Below are 18,725 nucleotides of genomic sequence, written 5' to 3'. Positions count from 1 at the left end.
TGGCTGAACAATTTTAACTGTTGATATGAAATCTTCATTTCAGTAAACTCTCAGCTAAATGTCAAACTGCAGCCATTCTTCCTGTAACTGTGCCTTTGAAAGCATCGTTATTAATATTACTGGTATTATATTACATGACTTTCATAGTGTGAACAGTTGAACAGTTCATTGCTCCATCTAAGTTAAGAAAGAAAACGTCTCCATTTAACTTAACAAAATTCCTTCTTGCTAAATATGAAGAAACAAAGAATAACTTGAGGCACACATGGGACAAATATTTTATTAGTGCCCTGAACACCAAAACACAGTGTGACAGCAGACATGGGTCAATGCTTTTTGTGTTCCCTGGGATAAAACTGCTCCTAACAGGGCTGCAGAGGGTGCACACAACTCGGAAAATGCTTCCCATTGCTTAAGCCCTGGAAAGCAAGGGATAAGAAGAATAGCTGCTGGCAAGAAAACCAGCTAAAAAGCAAGGTATTCTATAATGGTAGGGTTCTACAGGCACACTGCAAATGATGCTGCCCATTGCCACGTGCCACACACTGAGACAACTATTTCCAATCTGTCAAGTGCTGCATTTCCTATACACCCGTGGCAGCGCTTCATTTGTCATCCGTACTCTAATTAAAGGGATAGGGCTCGGTGTCCGAATGCTCCCAGGGTTCTGGTGGCCGTGCCAGGTGTGTCCTGGGGGACAGCCCGTGGGGACCATGCAGGGAGTGACAGCGGAGATATCGGGCAGGGTCGGAGCTGTCCCCCTGCCTCCAGAGGCAGCTGCCGCCACACGAGGTTACAGTTTTCTGCCTTCTCCTTCCTCAGGCAGCAAACCCTCCCCTGTGACGCCACGTCGCAGCCCCGGGGGTGGGACGGCAGCGACCGTCGGGAAAGTGGCTGGAGAAGAAGGTGGGAGCACATCCCAGGACCCCAGTGGCATCACTCCACGGGGGCCCAAAGCCCCGAGGGACACGGACTGCTCCACGTAAGTACGGCCTGCGAGCGAGTGCCAGCGGAGCAGATTCCATCGAGCCCCTCGGAGGGATCCCTCCTTCGCTGCCGTTCGGCGACAGACGTAATCCCGTGCTAATAAGCCCAAGCTCCCACTGCAAATAGTTTACAGCTGAAGGCACGCTCGCTTTGTTTTCCGGGTTCGCAGGGAAGGTTTAAAGGGTTTTACGGCGAGTTTAAAGCAGGTTTCACTCTGCTCTCGCCTGCACAAACCCGGGGCGGATCAAGGAACCGCAGCGTTAACACAGTGTCTGCTTTCAAAACTTCTCAGTCTTCTCAGGGACCTACGTATAAATTTGATAATTACTGAAAGGAACATGCCCAAGTGAACATTATTATCCAAAAGTTTCTATCAGCCTAATTCGGAAACAATCCTTTCCTTCCTTTACTGGACTCATTTTTTAAAAGTTAACTGGCTGCAATTCCAAGAGCAAAACACAGAATCAAATAAATGAGGCAAATTCAAACAGCCAAAAGCATAATGAAAGAAGCGAGACAAATTCCTTGAACTGCAGCTAACATGAAAATGAATCTCAGCTGTTCATTAGAGACTGCTGAGCAGGGGACATCAGCAAATTAAATCATGGGAAGTAGGGGGAGGCATAGAAAAAAAGGTTTATTATCTAAATCTCCTCTTATTAACTGCAAAATATTTTTTCAAGATTGAACGTAGTAAAATATATTAGTGGCAAATGGCAAAGCCTCCTTGCACTTAAAATAAAAAGTGAGTAGTTGGGCAGAGCAGAAGAATGAGTAAACAAGGAATACACCACTGTGCTTTCAGGGTGGGTTAATAGTGAGTAGTTCTCACCTGAGATACATCCAGGAGTTTTCTTCCTTACTCTTTCTGGCAAAATTCATACTTGATTTTCCCAGGTTAATTCAGAGGTTGCTGGGAGTTCAAGCACTGCTTGTCTAGGTCAAGGGTTGTTGGTCAGAGACTGACAGTTTTTAAAGCTCTCCCATCTACTCGTTATCAGGCTTTTCTCATCATTGCTCTTTAACGTGCTCTATATTGCTGGTTTTCGCGTTGAAAGCATCCTTGCTGTTTGAGAAAGTGGGGAACAGGGAGCATGCCAAAGCTGGTCTGCCTTGGAGACAATATGGGTGGAAGATCACACCTTGAGTCCTGTTCCGGAGGTCTTTAGGAGAGCCCCAAGGACACAATTATCAGACATTGCTAATTGATTTCATGGCTCTGGTAGCAGCACGTGCTGGAGGAGGTGCATTGTCACCAACCTTCACCATGATTCTTCCTGCAGGAACCTTTGGGACATGTGGAGATGTGGCTGAGGGGCTACAAAACCAAAACACGTCATGACTTGGATATTACCTTTGTCATGAGCAGCGAAGGAAAATGGGCAAAGCCAAACAACTTACGTTGTCATTGGAAAGGGGGCAGGAGAGGGAGCTGGAGAACTGCAGCTGCTCAGCATGACGGCTGTCCCTAGAAATTGTCCTTCAAGGAGCAAAGAGAAGGTGATGGCCAAAAAACATGGAAATATCAGGAAGAAATAATCCCAAGCCCACCTTTCTGCTGGTGTACGGGGGAGAAGGAGTTGGCAGCACTGTGTATGACATCCTCATAAACAAGTGAGGAAGATGTGGCCTTGATGAGACAGATATTGGGTGGGTGGAAAACTGGTTGCATCGTTAGGAAATTTGTGATAAGTTCACTGCCAGAAGGGGAGGTAATGCCAAGTATGAACCAGAGCCTGCTACTCACTTGTGTTTCTGTTCATGATTTGGAGCAGGGAAAAGACTGTTGTTTGATGTGCAGCTGGGAGGGACTTGAGCACAACAGAGGCCAGAACTATAATTCAAAGGGCCAAGAGAACTAGTCTGGGAAAAGCCCATGGTTTGTATTCCAGTGGTCATGCTTGTGAGAGAAGGCAGGGGTTCTCAGTGGGGTCAGGGAAGCCATCCTGGCTGTGCCAGGAGCCGGGGAATGTCAGCAGGTGGGAGGCTTGGCTGGAGACAGTCCAAAGTGAACAACAAAAATAATGAGAAGTGGCTGGGATGTAACCTCTGCAGGAAAGCCAGAGGAGATGGTAAGAGACACCGTGGAAATGTGGTGCAGTCGTTAAGCAAGGGACCCACGAGGAGGAAGAGGGTTCCTCTTTCTCCGTGCCAGTTAGGACAAGACATGATGGACTTAAACTGCAGTTTAGGAGAGGATGAAGGCATCTTTGTGCACTTTTCAAGCTACACCCTGACGTTTCCTGGTAGCACACTCTGTCTCCCTTGCTCCTGACTCTCTAAGCCGGGTTTAGCACAACATCCATTCCTGTAACTCATGTGGCTTTGGTGAATTAACTACTCAGCTCATGGGATTTGTACCATTATCTTCAGAGGAACTAGAGAAATAAAGTGCATTTATAAGGTTTTTATTGTTTTCACTCCACTATCAGCATTCCCTTTAAGAACATCAAAAGACTAAAAATACACATAGAGACATCTGCCAGCATCTCTGGACATGGGTGTTGCACTTTCTTCTAATCCAGACCCAGCCTTTGGAGCCTCTCCACGCCTTCACAAAACAGGGGAAAATTTCTTTTATTTAAGAACCATCTGAAGACCCTTTTACTGGGTTTTAACAGGGTGAGTCCTGTGTCAGCACAGTTAAAAAGTGCTGGCACTTCCTCTGCACAGATTAAAGATGATGTATTACCCTTTGCTGCTTGGACCTGATTTACAGCTTGTGTTGCAAAATTGCGTAACACTCCTCTAAGTGCTTCAAAGGGGCAGTAGCAGGGCCAAGGATGCGGAGCAAAGTCCGGGCACGTGCTGACTTTGCCCCTCCAGCATTTTTTATTCCTTCTCTAGGTCTGAGAGGAGACCCGTCCCCTCCGTCCTGCACCCTTCCGACCCCCAGCATGGCGTCGCCCATGAGGAGTTTGCTCACCAACCCTGACAGATACCTCCGGTCGTTCCGCCTGTTCCTGGAGAAGTCGACAGAGCATCAGAGCATGCGGGAGTTCATGGAGAGGCAGCTGCCGGATGTGATAGCGAGGTAACACCGAGGTGGCCACACCGAGCTGAGGGCCAGCCCGAGGTACAGTCCCATGACGGTGATGGGCTTGGCTGGGCTCAGGGGGCTGCCTGCAAGAGGCAGATTGCTTCTCCCTGACAGCTGCCCCATCTGTAGGTCTCTGATAGGGCTTGGCTGGAGATTCCATTTGTACACACGGCTGGATGGCGGCTCTCCGGGACAGAGCCTGCCTAGCAGGGAAGAGATAAGGCTGCATTGTTTCCTCTCACACAAATACAGCTTACCCCAAATCAGCTCTGAAATGCAGTAACAGATACTACATCCTAACATTAAATTTGATTGAAAGTAGCTTTTTAAAAGTAATCTTTTCAGGTAATATTCAGAGACTCTCTGGTATGGCTGCATAATTCTCCTGCTTTGCCTGCCAGTGTGTGTCCTTTGCTGGACCCCTGGCTTTGCAGGCTGGCTCCGGAGGTGGCAGCCAGCTTCAAATCCTGGCTCTGGGGAGGCTCTCTTCAGGGCTCAGGGTTTCATGGCTCTGCCAAAGCCTCCCTCAGGGATTTTAAGAACATTGCACTCTCCTCTTTTCCTCCCCATTTTGCAAAATGTAAAACTCCTACAAATAGTTTTTAAGCTGCTGGTCCAGACCCAGGGAAATCTCTGTTCCTCAGAGCACAGACACGGAGAAGGCATGTACCTGCTTCTGCTTGTGTGCACTCATAATAAAAGCCTCTACAAATCGCCAAAATAGCGGGAAATGGTAAATCTCCAAAGAGCAGAGTTCTGAATCTGATCCCTCCTACCCGCTACAGGCATGCCTGTACATGCACAGATTGCATTGTGGTTTTGTCCTGCAGATTTTAATCTTCATGGGATCTCCAGTGCTTCACATCTTGCATTTAACCCTCTCTGCTGGGAGCTCTACTAAAATGCATAACTAATGTTTTTCAGTATTGGAAATGGGAAGTCTACAATCAATGTTCTCAGCATTGGTGGTGGAGCAGGTATGCTACAGAGTTCAATATTGATATGTTTTTACTATTTTTTTTCCCAAAGATTAGAGGATTAAAAATTGCAAGAAGGAGTAAAGTGGGAAATAAGTCTTTTCTTGAAAAGTCGGCTCCAAGGGACAGATGGTGTTAGCTGGTGTGCAACCATATCATCTGAAAACAGCTTGTGTCCCCCCCCCCCCGATTCTTTTATGTCCTCCACAAAACATCTCCTTTTGGACCATCACTCCTGAAGGGCAGAGAGAAGCTTGAATTGCCCCCTTAGTGTTTCTTCACACACACACCCCCCAAAAAAAGTGCTATAATGTCTTAGGTTTCTCGGAATATTAAATTTTTACTTGCATTGTAACTATTTATTGAGGTGATAACTCCCCGTCATTGCTATGAGACAGCCATGGCTGAGCTCTGCTTTGCCTGTACGTATTTGCCGACCACAGTCAATGCAGAAACGCCTCCTGGATCTGCTGTCCCCCAAAACACTGGAGCTGAACATAAGCTCCAGAAGAAATCCAGTAGAAATGAGAAGAAATAGGTATTTTATCTCAAGTTCACTGGGTGGAAAAACAATACCAGTAAGATCAAGTGGTTTCTTCTTGTTAAATTCTTGCTTGAGTTCCCCCATAATTAAAACCTAAGTTTTCTGCTCCACCTATTAAGTCACCACACTTAAATGTTATATGAAGAGTTAATTTAGCTTAAATGCTCTAGTCATACCATTGCCAAAAACTAATCTCAGTTTTGTCAATCTCTCCTCCATACGATAATTGTACATAAATGGTAGGCATTAGTTATAAAACAGACAGTGTGACAGGGCAGGAACATTGCTCTCCAAACAAAGGAAACCACTCTTCTGGCAAAAAAGCAATATTTTTAATGGGAACACTTTACTTAGTGAGCTACTTCACTCCCTGACCAGGGACAGTCCAGCTTGGACTGATGGACATTCAATAATCAATAATGTGCAGGCAAAACTCACTTTGTGATGTAAAAATACCCAAATCACCAAAACCCATCTGCTCGCTGGCTTGTTCCCATCACAGGTTCTTGTGAGGTCAGGAGGGAGCTGACTCCCAAATCCCTGCAGCCAACCCTGGCTGATGCCGGAGGGTGGTGATGGAGCTGCTGCCCTGGCCCCACCTGCCCTGCGCTTCACGGGGACAGAGCATGGAAGGAAACCATTTCCTTTCCACTTTTCTCCCTCTAGAGACAAGGAAACCATTTAAGGCAGGATCATATCCCATTACACCCGCCCGTACACGGCGCCTGCCTTTGCCCACAGCCGCTGCTTTATTAAGTTCACACTCCAGCGCGTCGCACTCTGTACCTTTAAAAACCATAAAAGTCATCAGCACTGCTATAAAGTAGCAACTTGCCATAAACTATCCCGTTACGTAAAATGTTTAATTAGAAACTTAATGGTGAACATAGTGGTAGCCTTTAAAAGGTAATTGTGTTGGAGAGTTTAAATAATTCCGATAGCCTAATTGCCAAATTGTTGATAATGCAAGCTGCCACAGATCTGACTGTAAAATGCCTCAGGACACTTGTTTGCATATAAAAGACCTGACTGAAGTCAGTTAAGGCTGTGGATTAAATTATGAATCAAAGGGGTGGTTTTTTTGGTTAAAGACAGTACAAGGGTGGTTTGGCACAGAAGAGTGGAAAGGAATATACTAACCTATCTGCATATGGAAATACAAAATTCAAATTTTTGGGTTTTTATCAGGTCCTGCACAGCCTTTTCAAATGGCTAAATCATTTTACAGAAAGTTGGTAAAGCAACCAAAAATCAAGCTATTGCAGTAGTTTGTTACTAATTGTCTGTTCTCAGACTTCATCATGGCAGCCTGCAGACAACTGGCTCTGCTCTAATTTTTCAGCAGAATGCAGGGTTTGCAGCGATAGCAAAGCTGCAGTTATTTCTGCTGCTTCAGAAATTCAATTTCCCTCCCTCAAAGAATGTGCTTCCACTGATGCCGTGTAAATGTTGGTATTACTGGTTGCTTTGAGAAAGACAAGTGAGTCCAAAAAAATGAAACTCTTCCTCACTTTATATATTATGTCCTCTGCGCACTAATGAGCAATTTAATGCTGAATATTTTCCTTCTGTACCTCAAATATTTTGTATAATGGAGCTAATGCTGATGTGGCAGGAGTTCAGGGGCACTGAAAATCATGAGGGTGGGCAGAGGCTGTGCAGGCTCTCTCTCCACAGCCCCTCAGCAAGGGCCTGTCAGGACCATCAGGGCTCACTGGGTGATCTTCCATTCAGTACATAATTTTGTGTATTTGCAGGGAATTTTGTAACATGGAGTTGTGTGCAAGCACAAACACATCTTTCAGGACAATACATTTGCCTCTAACGTGACCCCTGGCTCTGTTATTCACTGTAGTTACCCTCTGTTTCACTCTTTCGACCTTAATTTATTCCTCTATTATGTTTTCCACCTAAAATCTATCCAAGCACAATAAGCAGAAGTGAGCTTGAAGAAAGCTAAGCAAGCCAGCGGGATATTGTCCCTGGACCTGTGCCTCAGTCAGGAATATCATCTCCCTGAGTTTGCTATACACAGAAGGGGTGAGATGCCAAGACATATGGCAGCTATTTTTAAATTTTGAAATGTTGGATCTACTGGTGCATCCATCAATCAAATAATTATAGCTGGCACGAACAGTGTTTAGAGAGAACTATCCCTCACACAAAAAATAGAAAGTACAGTCATCTCCGAGGTATTCTGTAAACAGGGTTTGGATAAACATGTGCTCTATTCATCATTCTTTTGGGAAAAGACACTAAAGACAAACAGACATGAATATTGTCTCTGATTCCAGTGTAAACACATATTTTCTTTGCCCTCCCCCACATGACCTTGTAACCAGTAAGGCACTTGGCTAAAAAAGCTCTTACTGACTCCTAAGGAATCCTGCCAGGTTTACTGGTGACTTGGGACCATCAGAACTGGCACTGTAAGAGTCATTTAGGATATCTCTCAAGAGGTTGGACCATGCCCAGAAAATATGAGGTCAAGCCACAGGCATGACTGTGGCTGATTTTCCCTTGGCAGTCAGAGAGGAGAGATTAAGATAGTTGGAATGGATATTTAGATTTTTCTGAAATCCTAGAGCTCAATCTCCAGTGGCAACCTACTGAAAATACAATACAACTGCACGTACCCCTGTGGTACATCTTCTGTACATAAACAGCAGGCACCAGTCTTCAAAACTGGGGATGTGGTGGTGATGGAGATCACATTTACCCGAGCTCTGCTTTCATTTTGTATTTCATGTCTCCTGCTTCCCTAGGTGAGATGGACCTGCTGATCCTCTCAAAAATACAAGCCAGATATCCCGGAGTCACCATCAACAATGAGGTGATAGAGCCAAGTGCTGACCAAATCTCCAAGTACAAAGGTATTTTTACATTAAATAAATTAAATCTACATTAAGTAGCTAAATGCATTAAAAAGTGTTCAAAGCTGGATGGCCCTACATTCAAATGTTTTCTTGTCAGAAATGTCTCATAAAAGTTAAAAAATTCACTATTTTGTGCTTTTTTGCCATCATTGTTTCTCAACAATGTTCACTCTTCTTAAAATCTTAGTCTCTCACACTACAAGAACTCTGCATGGCAAATGCTTGGCTAGACAGACTTTAAAAGCCAAACAAGGTGGGAAGTGATTGGTGATTGTACGGGAATAGAGTAAAATACACACATTTCAGAAAGTTTTTCTCCTTCAACTTGCGCTGAATCAGGATCCTTCCTCGGCATCAAAGGGAAAATTTTAATGTCTCATGGTAATTCTCTGACATCTTAAAAATCGTTTCCAACAAATAGCTAAACTTCACAGTGGTGCACTAAATTAGTTACCATGCTTTGAATGAGAAAACATGGACAGGAAAGCAAGACCGACAGGAAAGACTTTTGCCGTGTGCCCTGGGGCTTAGAGTTTGTTTCCTTCCACCAGCCCAAAGGTCTGAGCAACACTCAAGAAGAAAAGCAAATCGTTTTCCAAGGAGGATTGAGTGTTAACAAGGGTACTTTGGTCAAATTGCCCTACAAAGTGAGCATTAAATAGCAACCCACAGTTTGATTATCACTGGATTAACACCTACTAGGCTTCACCTTAGCAAGTAATTATGGTGTTATGTGGAGGTGACACCAGCTACTTGTACGAGCTGTGAGCAGCCCAGAGCACGGCACACCTTCCCAGAGAGGGGCTGCTGAATGGATGTGACACTAATGAATGAACCTCATCAGCAGACTGTGTTGTTGGAAATGCTCCAAACCATAGTAAACACCAGACTGTAAAACCACACTGTAAATCTCCAACTCTTGCTCTTGCTGAAGTCCTTAAAAACGAAGCATTCTCAGTATGAAGCAGCTTGTGGAAGTCAAAGGAAAAAAAAAATCCCCTTCTCCCTGCAGTGTGGGAATTCAGAGTCACTGGAAACACCAAAGGCTCCCAAGAAACACTTAATTTCTTTATATCTGTCTCTGTATTACATGGGCCTGATCTTTTAAAAGATGGTTCATACAAAATCCCATGAGCTTTTACATTGCTCCAGGCTGAAATGGTGAAGGATGGGCAACAGAGCACCTGCTCTGTTTGTGAGACAATTGTGCACCTGCACAAAGCATTTCTGTCCTGTCTGGGCTATGTAGGACTGGGTTTGCTCTGAATCTTCCTAAGTGGTCCCACCAGCTACCACCAACAGTCCTATCCTACTTCAATGAACTTCTTTCCAGAAGGAAGTTAAAGAAAAATATAACATGCTGCCCTTATTTTAAGTTTTATGCTAAACTGGAAATGAAATATTCATCTGAATTTCTTTCTTTAAACTTTCTTATTTGGTAATTAATCATGTCCCCGGTAGGTACCATTAATTAGGTTTCTGAGGCCTCAGATTTTCTGTGGAGAATTAGAAACATCTGCACCTCTGAGGATTCAGGAGTTATGTTTTCTGCCTCACCAAATACTTTCTCCTGGGGAAGGAGAAGCCAAGCTCACAAGAGAAACTTCACACTGGGACATGCAGTGATGACAAACTCAGGTTTCTCTTAGGCTGAGACATACGATGGAAGCTCTACTCAAAGCTGTGGCTTTCCTTCATTCCTGGTCCATGGCCAGGTGAAGTCCTCTGGTGACTATAATTGGGGTGTTGGTGGCCTCAGGACTGAGCTGCCTTGCCATTGCACAACTGCAGGTGGCCCAGTTTTGATGGCACCTGTCAGGGGCGCATGACCAGCTTTGATCCAGACAACAATCTGGGGTGAACTCAAGAGAAAATTAAGGAAAACTTTTCAGAATGGCTTCAGATGAATCTTTGGGCAGAAAATCCACATAATGAGTTTGCCCTTCCTGAAATTTTGACTTTAAAGGCCCACCCTGGCAAGCAATTCAATTGTCATCCTAGCTCCTCCTTGCAGGCAGACTAGCAGCTGAACGAAACCAGATTGCACCAGATTATTGGTGATGGGGATATGAACTGCTGCTGGATGACGCCTGAGTTTTAAACAGCAAATGAAGTCTGAACTGCATGTGCTGGGGTCATTGACTGATAAAGGGAAGTTAAGTTAACAGAGTAACAACAGCAGCATCTGAAAGAGGTGGCCCGTTTCCAGCCACAGAAGAATGGAGATAAGCACTGATGGAGCATTTCTCATCTGTCTGCTGTGTCCTAATCAGAGCCCAAAAGGAGAAACATTGTCGTTAGTGGTGTAAAGGCACTGGTCTTAGCAAATTGTGTTATTTTGAACATGTGTTCTGTAGCTAAGGCTCAGTCTGCCTTTGGGCCATTTAAGTTTTAAATTTATGCTAACTCCAGTGAAGCACAGGAATTGCATCCAGGCTAGCTTTGTCCTGGAGCAATCCTGGGCGCCAGGCAGGAACGCAGTGAGATGAGCTCCATATGCCAGCAGATGGACATTAGTATTCCAGCATCCCCTAAATTATGAAATTATCTCTCAGTTTTGCTCCTATAAAAAGGAAAGAAATGCAGTGATGAGCCAGGCCCTCAGTGTAACTTATTCTTTGAATCCACTTCTCCAGCTTTTGGCTTTTCTCAGTTGCTGATGTGCATTGTATTGAGGTCTGAAAACACTCCATATATCGCTCCTTATACTAGTCTTTGCTTTAAAACACTGTCATCCCTTTTACCTGAAGCAGTTGGCCAAAGCTATGCACTTTTGAAAAATTATTTCAACACAGCAGAAGCCAAAATGTCAAGAGTTAGATACTTGTTTACAGAGCAAATCTCCTTCCCTCTCCCACCATCCCAGTTATACAGTCTCAGAAGGAGACATTTGGTTTCTCTGCCATTCTCAAGCTTTTAATTGTGCTTCTCTCCACAATAACCCACTCTTTGATCCATCCTCGAACTTCTGTATTTATTTGGGGAAAACCCTCCACCATAGCCTGGCTTCTGCTCAGCCATGTGGGTTTTGTGTGGCACTTATGTGATGGGACCATCAGTCCTTCTCCTATTCAACATGAAGTGTGCTGCTCGTGGCCTCATAAATGTTCATCCCAACCAATATATTTTAAATCAGCTTGAGCCACTCATGGGGAAGAATGTATTTATTTTGTTTTTTAAGTCAGGTAAAAACCAGAGGAGCCCAAATGAGGCAGCAAAGGGAAAAGCATCAGACCCTCTTAAGACTTCATCCTACAAAGCCCTTCACAGCCTCCTCCACACGTATGGGCTCAAGGTTTTAAATATTCCACTGTTGTGTTAAACTGGTACCAAAACTCTCTATCTAAATATGACTTTTGGATGTATTAAAGCTCTGAGTGGAAATCAGTCACATATTTGCAATTGAGATAACTTTGTCCTGCCTTCTCCTGTATTTCAGAGCGTGTGGCTCAGACATCAAACCTTGGGAACATAAAGTTTACCTGGCACGAGGAAACAGCTGATGAATATGAAAGTCGAATGAATGCAGAAAAGAAGTCTAAAAAGTGGGACTTCATTCACATGATCCAGGTAAGAGTCTCTGCAAAGTAAATGCTATCAAAGTCTTGGCTGTTAAAAGTATGCATGAAGTATGTGACCTCATTATCCACTCTAAGGGGAAGAAAGGTGAGTTTACTTCCCAGTAATTTGAAGTACTTCAGCATAAGTGAACTGCAAAAATGAAAAGCAGCTTTGAGCACAGTAGTCCTATTAACCAGGCTGTGGGTGGCAGTCAACTAAAAATACATTTTAACTAGTGTCTTCAAAAGCTCCTTGTCCTCTCCATGAAATTGCCTTTGTATTTCCAAGTTCACTGAAGCCGTTACAAGCCATCTTCACTGCAAAGAAAGGCGAATCTCTTTATCTCAGGTTAATGAATGAACATGAGCTTGGTCCTGGGAGAGCCAGAGAGCAGGCACAGCAGTCACAGCCTGAGCCTGCAGTGCAAGCCCACTGCCTGGCATCTTGCTAACATGCCCTGTTGTCCCGCTGCTCGCCTGTCAGGATTGTCCCTATTTGGATTATTTTACCAGTGGTACTATTTATAACAGTCACTCAGGATGGCACTGTATGTCTGTCAGCATCTCTGCTTTTTCCAGATGCTGTACTATGTGAAAGATATCCCAGCAATTGTCCGGTATTTCCACAGCCTCCTGGAATCACAGGCGAAGCTCCTCATTATCCTGGTGTCAGGTGAGAGTTGCTCCACCAGTGCTGCCCAGTCAGCCAAGAGCTGTGAGGACCTTTGGGGTTCCTTTGGGTTTAGCACAGGCCATAGAGGTGAACTGACATCCATTGAAACCTGTGTGAGTCATAAACACCACGGTGTTATGAGCCACCAAACCCACCTCGTGGGCACAAAACATCTTCCTCTTGCCCTGTGCTTTTCACCATCCTACAGCCTGTCCAGCAAAGACCCCACATCAGGAGAGAGGCTCCATCCTGCAGCTCTCACTCAGAAGAGCTGCTCCAGCCTCTGCTGTTTGCTGGAAAAGGCTTTCCAGGCTGGGCACTGCATTATCTCGCTCCTGGAGACTTGTGGCATTAAGCAAACGGCCACGGTGGGGCTCGGCTGTGCCATACAGCAGGTGTTACAGCACATATGGTTCATTTTCTTCTCAAACTGCCCATTTCCTTAATATCATCATTTTTGTGTGGAAAACAGCATTCTTAGGCTGTTTCAGGTCTCGTAGAGATGCTCTGTGGTCAATCCAGAAGGAAAATGCAGGAGCAGAGTAAACAATGACCTTTTAATACTGTGAGCAAGTTATGCCAGAGGTACTGAAATGGTGGAGTCCAATTTGACTCTGGAAAGCCTTTAATTTGCCTTAAAAGCTATGGAAATTTTAGTTGTGTAAACAGTCTCATCTGATAATTTTGAAAGGGATGTTAAGCATTATTTGTTCAGAGGTTTAAGCTTAATTTCTTGTTGAATTTGGCCATGTCTGCAAACTGTATTTGATGAAGTTGCTTTTTATTTTGTCCACAATGAAGTGGCAATTCTCTGAACCACATTTATTCAAACTATTTTTTATCCAAAATGTTTTTGGTTCAAAGTGTTTTCAAGCAGTTCACGACAAGAAATCTCTATTTTAAATGATTTAAAAAAACCCTGTACTTGTTCTTTGGCTGAATGAGAATAGATCATAATATCAGACTATTGCTGATTACCTACACATATTTAATTGAAATTCTTTTTCAGTTACTTAACCTGTCCATTTGGATATTCACAAAATGTGAATAAAGGCAGGAACACATGCTTATTCAAAATTAAAATTATTAAAGTTCTGAGTTCATGAAGAGGATTTGAAGTCCTCTCTGGGCAATGTGACTCCATGTTTCCTTGATGGAGCAGAAGTTGCTGGAACCAACAAAAAAGTGTGAGAGAGAAGCAGGTCTCAGAATAGAAGAGAGGAAGGCAAGGGAAAACCTTGGGGGAAACAAGGGAATAGCGAGGAAGGAAGAAGTGCCATGAAAACGAGCACTGAAGCAAAAAGAGGTACTGAAAGATCAGCAGAACAAAATTCATTTCAGAAAAGGAAATGTCATCTCCAACACAAACACATCAGGGTGTGTTAATTAAAAACCAGTCATTGGTAGGAGAGGGTCAGTTGGTGGAGTTGCAATCCCTCCTGCTCCGACCCTGCCAGGAGAGCAGGCGAGTTGCAGGAGCTATGGATCTGTTTACATCGCCCTGAAAACAAAAGCAGTGCCATATGCTGAGCCTGTCGAGGGCCATTATAATAATGCTGCGTTCAGGTACTGTATAATTGCTCGGCTCAGAGACGGCACTGAGTCACACAACACTGACACCAGCAAATTTCCTGCAATTAGCGCTCTGCATTCAATTTCCACCAGGTGAAAGAAAATATTGTAGCCTCTCTTCTAAACACCAAACTGTTTATTTGACTATAAATAACTGTTTGCAGATAAAGCAACTGCAAAACTGCGGAGCAACTGGTTTTAGGACTTAGGGAGAATTATAGTTGTAACTTTCAAGTGCTGCTCATTAGGCTCGAAGTTATTTTCATCCTGTCCAGTCATTGTGGGTGATCCTTTTAAAAATGATTTGCAGCAGAAATACTGAATCATACATCCAGGCTGAGGGAAAATAAAGATGTGAAGACATAACTCACTCAACTGGTTTTGTTTTGTAAAATGTATCTTGAGAAGAGGTACATGCACGGGTGTGAACTGCTCTGGCCTCATCTGGGGGCTTTGGAGAGAGGTGCTGGAGCTCCAGGGTAGATAATGTGTCCACCCACTCCAGCAGTCCCCAAACCTGAGGCACAGGAGCAGGGAGTCAGCCCTCTCCACACCCCAACTCTGGAAAGATTCTGCTTGCAGTGATGGCAACTGCTAAAAAACCAGACATGATCAAAATGTGTTCAAATAATGTTTTTCCTTACTCCTGAGCATTTTTCTGGTGGTTCATCTCTTAGGAAAGAGTGGCTGGGAAACGCTGTGGAAGAAGTACGGATCTTCCTTCCCTTTGAATGATCTCTGCATTTTTGTTTCCTCTGGTGACTTGCCAAAGATACTGGATTCAGCAGGGCTGAAGTACCAGCTCTATGAGCTCCCGTCCCACTTGGACATAACGAGCTGCTTTATTGAAGGGGACAAAGATGGGGAGCTGTTGCTGGATTTCCTGACAGAAACATTGGACTTTTCTAAAACTGCTCCTCCTGAACTAAAGCGTCAGTTAATAGAAGAGTTAAGAAAGCCTGGATGCAGTGAAAACAGAGATGGGAAGGTGCTTTTCAATAACAACCTGGGTGTAATAGTGGTTGAGCCATGAATTAACCTCTTCTTGCTTCTTGATCTAAAGCAAAAAGTCAGATACAAACTGTTAAGGACAGAAATATGTTTTTTTAATCTTTTTAAATGGCTTAATTCAGAACTGATATATATTTTTTGGAGCTTGTTAAGAAATCAGTATTAACATCTGTTGTTATAAGTGAGCTTTAATACTTGATTAATTCTACACTAATCCATGAACGTTTAGCTCACTAGGCAGTAAATTGTGTTTTATCATAGGGATGTTGTATAATCAGCTATAACTCAGACTATCCACTCAGACACTACAGAAACCTAATCATTTCCTAAGAAATAATCCACAACTACATGTGGTTTCATCATCATTTACAGACCAAATAAGCAAATTACAGCTTCTCAGTGCAGCTAACAGGAGTGGAGGCTCAGAATGACCAACTATTGGGTGGCTCCTTGATGGGATTTCTTGAGCTTCTGACTTCAATATCTCATACCTTCAGTTACTGTGAAAGTGGCCTCACACCTGCATGTTCAGTAGTTGCCTTCTCCTGCCTCTGAAGCCAACTCCATTTAATGGCACTGCTTCCTTTTTCCTGGATTTTTACTTTATGATGATATACAAGAGGAAAGCAATGGAAGGTGGTTGAGGCACAGGGTTGGTAACAACTGTCCTGGAGAGGTGGATTTCAGTGGTGAGCCCTGATGCAAAGTGTTTGTCAGGAATCAGCAGCTACAGTCACATGGGGCTTTTTTTTTTTTTTTTGTATTTTTAATTAACCACACAAACCTTCTGGTCACAGCATTTCCCTCGACAGGCGGCGAAGGCCTGTGAGCTTTGTAACAAGGAAAATGTAAAAATAAATTGTGATACCAAACTGACCAATTCCAGTAGCATTTTTTTCATTTTCAATGGCGTCATATCAGGTAAATCTGTTCAGTATATAGGGAGTTCAGCAAGGAGGTGTTTCATCTCCTTAGTCCCTGCTCCATGTGAGGCTGTTGGGGTTGATGCATTTGTTTTGCTAAATGGTTTTATAGTTTTAGGAACTGTTTTGCTCTCCATGAGGCACAATGCATAGTGGAATACAATAAAGTCGCTTGAATGGATTTAATAGTCTGAATACTCAATTTGTCCCATGAGACAGGTGTGATTTTTGCCATTGAAATAATTTGATTCAGTGTTGAAATGGTTTACTTTAGGTAATACTTTAGCTGCAAGAAATTATGTTTTATTTTTGCACACACATATCTGATAAAATATAGATTATTAATGGTATGAAGTGATTTCAAGAGATCATATTAGGCATTAATAGCTGTTTATGTTCATTTTGGGGCAAATTATTTGAAACACAAACTTCTCCTAGTGCTCAGATATTAATTCCAGTGTATTTTAGAATGTTTCCTTGATATTTCTCAGCTGTTGAACAGAACAAGATCTATTACCACTTTACACAGTTCTGTACACAGACTCCTGCATTACAAGACCTCAGTATATCTGTAAGCTGCTACAGTCACATGCCAAAGCAGGAAAGAAAGAAAATCTCTCATTAGAACAGATTGCTGCATGCATTTCTAATGGGAAACAAATTAAAGATACAATTATTTTCGTAGCTCTTTTATGCTGTCAGTGACCTTTTCTAAATGGTGCTTGCAAACGAGGTGACCGCTGAATATTGCCACATCAACCCTGTCAGGAGTGAGAGATCTTTGAGAGCCACAGCAATGGCCAAACAAAAACAAACCCCCTCAAATCCAACAACAAAACCCAGCAATAAGATGCACGTGCAGGTCCTGTTTTTTTTTCCTTTTTTTAGCAGACTTAAAAAATAACCCACATGAAAAAAGGGTTTTTAGGGGTTTTGGGGGAGGTTTGTTCTTAAAAATGCAGGAGAGAGCAGGAAAGATGAGTGGCAGCAGAGCTGATATGGAGAGAAGAGAGGAGGATATGACCACACACACACAAAAGATGTTCAATGTGAATGCACGAGAGATCTCCTTCCCCTCTTTTCTTCTGAGGAGAATTTAATTAAAAAAACTTGGGGAAAAAATACAGTAAACTCCATTCTGTGTATGCTGCTGCTTCTGCTAAGGGACTGGGGGGAAACTGAATCAGCAGAGCACCCTTAAGGGATAAATTATTTTTAATTTTAAATTTGGAACACACACATTTCCAAGAAGTAAATATTCCTTAGTAGGAAATGAGTATGGGGAAGCACAATTTTATGCTCATTTTACCATTAAAACGGTAGGACATTTTGTAAATCTTTCAAGGAGCTTCCTAACAGAGTGAAGAACCACATTTTCATGTGAGAATCACCCTTAATTGTACAGTGAGACACTGCTATTCCACAGCATGGTTGGGGAGTGCAATTTGTCTATGGACTGGGATTTATATGGCAATTTTGAATTTACCTATGTGCTTTCTGCACCAAATTAATTGTTTTCCTCTCAGAAAGTCTGCCTTATCTCAACCAGAAATTGCTTTGAAAAGCACGTCTCCAGACCTGCCTTTGTTTTTGCAAACCCCCAGGTAGATGTGTGGGTTGATGGGATGGGTCTTCATAGAACCATAAAATCATAGAATGTTTTGGGTTGGAAGGAACCTTCAAGATCATCCAGTTTCAACCTCCCTGCCATGGGCAGGGACACCTTCCCCTAGACCAGGTTGCTCCAAGCCCTGTCCTACCTGGCCTTGGACACTTACAGGGATGGGGCACCAACAGCTTCTCTGGGCAACCTGTGCCAGGGCCTCACCACCCTCAAAATGAAGAATTTTTTCCCAATATCTAATCTAAACCTGCCCTCTGTCAGTTTGAATCCATTCCTCTTGTCCTATCACTACCTGCCTTGCGAAAAGGGCAAATCCCAACCCCACATTTTCCTCACTTGCACCCCGAGAAAACTAACTTATAGGCTTTATATGGAGGTTCACTGAGAGCAGTGGTATTAAACCAGCATAACACTGATTGAAACATGTTAGGCTTCAGGATACCTGTATTAAAAAATATCCCAGAAATGATCCTGAAAGTTCTTCATGCATGGGTGCCCCTTTCTGGCTAAATACACATTCTAGCAATGAAATGTGACTCTGGGTAAATGCAATCCTTTATATTGCATCAATATATTTCTCAGAGATGGCTCTGAACAGTGTTTGTTTTCAAATTGGAGACATTCGTTTGTCTTTTCATTTCATAGGCACATAAACCTGGAATATACAGATTCTAATACAGGTACAGGAGAAAAATGCTGGAGGGAGGGAGGAGAAGGAAGAGGAGGAAGTCTCCTTTGAAACAGCAGGCAAACACCCAGGCCTGCGTCCCTCTGATAAGTAAGAATGAGCTTGTGGCTCTGATGGTACATCAGGTGATTATTTCCCAATGTTATTCCCGTGGGAGGTTTGCTGTGCAGGGAAGGGAACAGCCCGATGTCCATGAGTGAGGTATGGCTTTGGAGCGATGCCACACGGGAAGGCTGGGGCAGATCCACAG

At 43.4% G+C, this 18,725-nt stretch overlaps 1 protein-coding gene across 3 annotated transcripts; it reads left to right on the top strand.

Moving 5' to 3' along the window:
• The first annotated feature begins 864 nt into the window (after window positions 1–864).
• On the top strand, window positions 865–18,455 carry LOC113973615 (histamine N-methyltransferase-like). Of its 3 annotated transcripts, XM_027695965.1 has the most exons (7): window positions 865–982; window positions 3,835–4,021; window positions 4,952–5,004; window positions 8,314–8,421; window positions 11,864–11,994; window positions 12,564–12,657; window positions 14,907–16,116. In XM_027695965.1, exons 2-7 carry the CDS (start codon window positions 3,885–3,887, stop codon window positions 15,260–15,262), a joined length of 879 nt encoding a protein of 292 aa, XP_027551766.1. In that variant the 5' UTR covers window positions 865–982; window positions 3,835–3,884; the 3' UTR covers window positions 15,263–16,116. The 3 variants fall into 3 exon arrangements, with proteins under 3 accessions (XP_027551766.1, XP_027551767.1, XP_027551765.1); XM_027695966.1 differs by lacking the exons at window positions 865–982; window positions 14,907–16,116 and adding an exon at window positions 18,433–18,455 and having other exon boundaries at window positions 3,763–4,021; XM_027695964.1 differs by lacking the exon at window positions 865–982 and having other exon boundaries at window positions 3,764–4,021.
• Window positions 18,456–18,725: the final 270 nt, after the last annotated feature.

The sequence above is a fragment of the Neopelma chrysocephalum genome, unplaced genomic scaffold (genome assembly GCF_003984885.1).
Source record: "Neopelma chrysocephalum unplaced genomic scaffold, ASM398488v2 Primary Assembly neopelma1_103b, whole genome shotgun sequence".
In the NCBI taxonomy this organism is placed as follows: Eukaryota; Metazoa; Chordata; class Aves; order Passeriformes; family Pipridae; genus Neopelma; species Neopelma chrysocephalum.
Note: the sequence above shows the minus strand (reverse complement) of the source record. Positions and strands in the feature narration are given on the sequence as shown.